Here is a 6,000-nt window from a genome sequence, read left to right as displayed (position 1 = left end):
TAATATCCAAACAACCAGTTAGGTGGGATATTCTTGGTTTATGACCTCTTACAGGCATCATTATTCCTGTTCAGGTAAGTAACAGAGCACTAGTGGTAGAGTGCCTAAGGCCAGGCCAAGCACTGTACATCAGTAAAAATGATCACTGTTGCACCTAATGGCTGACCTAATGCTGACCTAATGAACCACTCTGGAAGGTGCATGTTCATGATTGCAAGAACAAAGGATCACATAATTTTTACTCAAATAAAATTTTGTCAAGGCAGTTGTGCATGGAGTGACATGGCCTGTGTAAACACAGACTAAACCATGGGGTACTCTGCACTGCAAGTTGTGAGCCAATAGCCAACAACCTATGCAGTAGCAGAAACCAACAGTGACACTGACGATGGAGGACTTCTTCAAGTTAACGAGCGCCAAGATGGTGAATGCTAATTATAGTGGAAGTGTGGTGTCAGGATGTGTACAAGGGCAACAGATGGGCTTCGGTATTGAACAGGTATCTGGTCGGAGAATACCGCTCCAGAACGTCCTCTTCACTAAAAAGCAAGAAGAGGTATTTCAGCGTTTCTGCCAGGAAGAAACTTTCCATCATATCTCGTGGGCCAGTTTGCTTCGTGTTCAGCACACTCCCGATAGTTGTGTACCCACCACCAGGCACCTGCACAACCCAAGAAAGACATGTCAAAAGGTTTCTGGGCCCCACCAAACTGAGCTTCTTATGTCAGCAGTAAATCCTTATCACAATATTTTAAACCACTGGCTCATCTCAGTGACGCCAACTGTCGAAAAGTAATACCGTATTTTCTGGTGTATAACTCGCACCCCCCTCAAAACAACAATTCGTCCGAAAAATAAAAAATTTGAGTGCATATAAGTCGAACCGGTGTATAAGACACACTTGTTCACTCGTTCAGTGATTTTAAAAGAATACAGTGACGTTTCACTTCGTGAACGCAGGTCACGCACAAGCAATGATATGGACAATCCAGGCGCATTTCTGCCGTCGTGGTCGCCGCAATGTACTGTATAAAGTGCAAGGGCAATAACATTGTCCATGCGTGCTGAATATGCTGTGTGTGCAAGTGAAAGCATGCGACAGTGAGCCGAATTGCAGACAAGGGTGGAAAGCAAGAAGGCAGCACGGGAGGGAGGGGGCCTTGTGCTCTGGTAGCAACTGTGTAGTTTACGCAGTGGTACACCATATTTGTGCCGTATCTTGAAAGCGACCTGAAGAGTCGGTCGAATTGTGGCCTGCCGCCATTTGCGTTGTTACTACATCCTTCTCGCACTGCACTCGGCAACTCAATCATGACAAGAATCCAGTATCCCCATGCACACAACCTCTAGCAACTGCCAGAGGAGGTCAACCCTGCGTGTTTTGGGAGGCCATAGCATCCAATCCGATTTTGACACCCGTTTTTTTTTTTTTAACTTTACTGCCAGCATCTGCCTTGGCGGAGCTCAGGGAACAGTGAATGAGTTGAACGCACATCGTCTCCCATCGAAAATGCCTATTTTTGGCCTGCCCTACGAAGATTTTCAAGCAATAATGGTAGCTCACAATGTCTAATTACAGCATTTACCCGATTATAATGTGTGCCTTTTGTTTTCTAAGGAAATTGAGATGAAGATTGCCTGCGTGGTGCAAACGGATACAAAACCGAAACCGCCTTCGCAGCGTTCGTTCGCCTTATCGCATAACACAACTGCATAGTGGCGAAGCTAACTTTAAAAACCATGCGGTGAAGCTGACTTTAGGAAACCGACCGCCATTCTAAAAAATCAGGTAGTGTTGTAGAAGTGCTGCTTGCTAGACCAGTTAGTTCATACTGCAACTTGAGAATACCAGCGACAAAAATTGATACGCAAACACTACTGAAAGAAGAGACACCACAATGCTAGACTTGCACTGACATATGTTTGAAAAGATGTATAAAACCTCGAACACCACACCGCCGACGCACGCACAATGCTCTTAGTAACATACAAAATTCTTTAAATTGATGAACACACCATTTCGCCGAATCTATTTCTACTTTCTACTTCCTTATGTTAAAAGCTCAGCCTTTTAGGAATGCTATCTCTTTATCGCTCAGAGAGATACAGCTACAGAAAAGCTGTTGCCAGATCATCCAGGAGAGCCTTGACCATCAAGTTCAGAGGGTAACTGCAGCAGGTTTTCCTGCACAAGTGCCTAAGGCGATAGCTGAGAGCCTACGTGTAAAGCTTAAAAGACAAAACAAAGGTGACCTAAAATCCGACAAAAACAAAGAAAAAAGAAAAGTTCATGTGATGCCTTATATTCATAAAAAATGTTGCACAATATCAAGAAAGTTGCTGGTTGGCATGATGTACAATTAGTGTTTTCCACTCCGTGTAAGCTGTCAGGACTGTGCCACCCTGAGCACTGAGTACTGAGCAGGATTGGCCACCCTGGTGGCCAATCCTGCTCAGTACTTGGCCACAACCTTCCCATATGAACACAACAATCAAACCCTGAGCTTATTGCTTGACAGCAAATGAGATGAGTGACGACTGGTACAAGGTCAAATGCCTCCAAGTTTACAGGTAATCGATGTGGTATAAAAAGGAACAGGTTGGCAAGAACAGATTAGTGGAAATTACTCAATTTTCCAAAGCTAACATGAGCTAAATACACAATCTTTTAGCATAACTGCTTACTAGTTCAATTGTTTAACCAATGGCAATGTAATTGCAATGTTCCAACATGTTAAAATAAGCCAACTTGCTAATAAATGCATGTGCATATTATTATTCGATATTTGATTTGTACTCAACAATGACATTTGACATTTGCACAGTCCTAGCCAAAATACCATAATACACAGCAATCACTAGATATACTTATACTCTTGCAAACTACACTGGCACTTGGGTGCTACCAATGCATTAAGCACATTAGCAACTTTCACAGTGACAGAACATGTTTTACCTCAGTGCACATCACACTGGGCAAGCAGAAGTAACAAATACCATGTCGACGAGAATTTTCTTTTAAGTGATTGTTTGGTGCCCTGTCAGATGCTGGCAACCATTACATAGCATACTCTTTAGTTGTCAGTTCATATCTTTACTGGTCGGCGTAGGGTGCACTGAGCAATAGAATATAAGCGAGCCTTTTAGATGCCATTATGGCACAAATTTGTCCTTTTCGAACAACTTGGTGAAAAGGTTTCCATGGATATCCAAACAGCACAATTGGCACAGTTCCCACACCACTGCTATATTGTCTGTACACCTCCAAAGATCACAACGATTTATATGCACTGAGTGAACAGCCAGCTCTTCTCCACATAAAAAATGGGCAGCTGTTAAATGCTTACAAACCTTGCAGTGCTTCTCAAACCCCTGGAAAATACGCCAAGCCAAATCCCGGTAAGTCTCGTTGCGTGTAAAGTAGTACATGTACCAGAGGCTTTCCAAAGTCTCTGGCCGAAGAAGATTGTGTGCATCATTGCCCTGCAAAAAGCAAACAACGCTATATCAGCATTGTGGCTATTGAGTTGCATAATTGAATGCACACACAAAAAGCCATAAATAACAATATTTTGTATAAACAGAAAAAATAAATCAAGTTGAGTGACCAGTAAAAGCCTTTTTAAAGGTTAAAAAAGAAAAGTCTCTAATTCTGATTTGTGAATGTACAAAACAAAGCAGGACATAGCAAAAGAATAACTAAGAGCAACAATGGAAAAATGCCTATATAGACTTACAAAGGTCATTGATATACAGGCAATATTGCTAAATCTTAAGCTGTGAAAGAAATAAGCACTACAACACATTCAACATTCACATGGTGAACACGATGTGAAAGTCTTACTAGTAGTTCTTGCAGGAATACTCTTCATATGACACCTGTTTTTTACTAATGATTTACCAATACAGAATACCATTATACTACATATTGCAGTACCCCATTCATATGCTATGAAAAAAAAAGAAGAAAAACATACTAACCGGGAAAATGTACGATCCAAAGTCACTCAAAAATTTGGAAGACTCAATTATAGTTGAAATACATGTAATGCGAAGTGTTGCGCAAATCACTGCAGCATGAGACGCTGACACACGCTGAACCGATGGTGCCTCAAGCGGTACCCAGACACGCAGTTGTTTTTTGTGGTTACGATTGTGTACCTAAGAATTTAGCCTGGGTCAGTAGCTTCCTCGGGCGAGGGGTTTTGGCGGGAAGCTTTGATGTGCCCACTCAGTGAGCATCGTTAAGGCACAAGACGCCGACGCGCTTCAGGCTGTAAGGCCTGAGCAACACAAGACGCGCTTTGTTGTTTTCCCACTTAGTAGCGTTTGACGATGGCGACGAAAAATCTAAACGAAATCGACTTGGTGAGCAACACCGGGATACGATGTTGCCAGAACGAAACCTGACTTCATGCTGCCTGCAGCAGGGAATGGCAGCACGTTCGGGTTACCGCATGCAGCATGCTTCCAACGGCACTGATAGCACTATGCCACATGCTCTGTCAAACATAAATGAAGATATTTCTTGCGGTAGGGTTGGCAGCGAAGCGTGAAGCACGAGAATGGTGATGTGCGACGTGATGATTCGTTGGTACCAAAAGAGGAAACTGAGCGTGCACCGGCATTTTCATGTGAGACAGGTGGGCGAGTTGCGGGGAAGCTGCTGCAGCAAGAGGCTACTGTTCGCGATCATGTGCACCTTGCGACTTTCATTGTTTACATGGGATCTAGCGGCCCCAAAAACGTAACATACAATCGCAGTTTGGCAGTGCACTGAAGGTTGGTGCCGAAAGATTGTGTCTTCCGGGAACGTATTGCTACGGGATAGTATTTCCAATGACGAAGAGCCGAGCAGGAAGAAGATGACGATTGGAAGCTAGCGCCGGCTGTTGCCTCTTGGCCAACTGCGGCGTATTGCCTTGTAAATAGCTTATCGTCGGTGTCTTCCTACGTAACATATCTGGTGGAGGTGGACGTTCCCTGTACCTCATCACGGAGCTTCGCAGTGGACGGTACGTTGAGCCTTCCTTCATGGCTCCCGGTGACGACAACCCGACTCCACCGGCTCCAACACCTGCTGTCACTTCCACGACCTACATCACCCTCTCCGCTCCCCGTGATCCTGGCGTATTCTCGGCAAAAGATGGGGAAGACGTCGAGGACTGGATCAGCCTGTACGAACACGTCAGCCGCAATAACCGGTGGGACCCTACTATCATGCTCGCCAACGTAGTCTTTTACCTCGGTGGCACACCTCGAGTTTGGTATCGGACGCACGAAGATGAGCTGACCAGTTGGGATTTGCTTAAACAAAAGCTTCGAGACTTGTTCGGCAACCCCTACGGTCACCAACTTGCCACGCAGAAGGCGCTTTCCGGTCGTGTGCAGACGTCAACGGAGCCCTACGTCACGTACATTCAGGACGTCTTGGCTCTATGCCGCAAAGTTGACGCACACATGACTGAGTTCGACAAGGTCTCCCACATCCTCAAAGGCATTGCCGATGACGCCTTCAACTCGCTCGTATTTAACAACGTGGCAACGGTGGATTCAGTTATAAAAGAGTGCCACCGCCTGGAACTCGCTAAAAGCCGACGTATCAACCAACAGTTTGCCCGTCTGCCCAACACCGCAGCGACATCTTCCTGTGCCGACGCTCCTCGTCCCAACAACACTGGCGATGTTACCAGGGTTGTCCGGCGTGAGATCGAGGCTGCCTATCCGGCTGCGTTTGACTCCAGCCCCTCCAAAGCACCTGCAGTCACTGTTTCCCTGATCCAGGCAGTTGTCCGCCAGGAGTTCGCCAACATGGGTATTCACACCATCTGCTCGGCCCATCGCCCTGATACCCACCCGGCTTCTTCGATTCCACCCCGTCCCGCACCTTCTTACCCACCACGTTTCCGCAACCCCTCTGAATGGCGCACTGCAGACGACAAGCCAATTTGTTTTCACTGCCATCGAATTGGGCACATTTCTCGGCACTGTCGCAGTCGC

At 45.7% G+C, this 6,000-nt stretch overlaps 1 protein-coding gene across 2 annotated transcripts in view; it reads right to left on the bottom strand.

Annotated features, from left to right (window-relative positions):
• Window positions 1-204: 204 nt before the first annotated feature.
• alpha-Man-Ib (alpha-Mannosidase class I b) overlaps window positions 205-6,000 on the bottom strand; it is a 55,700-nt gene continuing 49,904 nt past the window's right edge. For both annotated transcript variants that reach the window (XM_065426439.2, XM_065426438.2), the window contains exons 9-10: window positions 3,352-3,483; window positions 205-661 (exon numbers count right to left, since the gene is read on the bottom strand). In XM_065426439.2, the coding sequence (XP_065282511.1) occupies window positions 455-661; window positions 3,352-3,483 (339 nt within the window). In that variant the 3' untranslated portion in view covers window positions 205-454. The remainder of the gene's footprint in view (window positions 662-3,351; window positions 3,484-6,000) is intronic.

The sequence above is a fragment of the Dermacentor albipictus genome, chromosome 1 (genome assembly GCF_038994185.2).
Source record: "Dermacentor albipictus isolate Rhodes 1998 colony chromosome 1, USDA_Dalb.pri_finalv2, whole genome shotgun sequence".
In the NCBI taxonomy this organism is placed as follows: domain Eukaryota; kingdom Metazoa; phylum Arthropoda; class Arachnida; order Ixodida; family Ixodidae; genus Dermacentor; species Dermacentor albipictus.
Note: the sequence above shows the minus strand (reverse complement) of the source record. Positions and strands in the feature narration are given on the sequence as shown.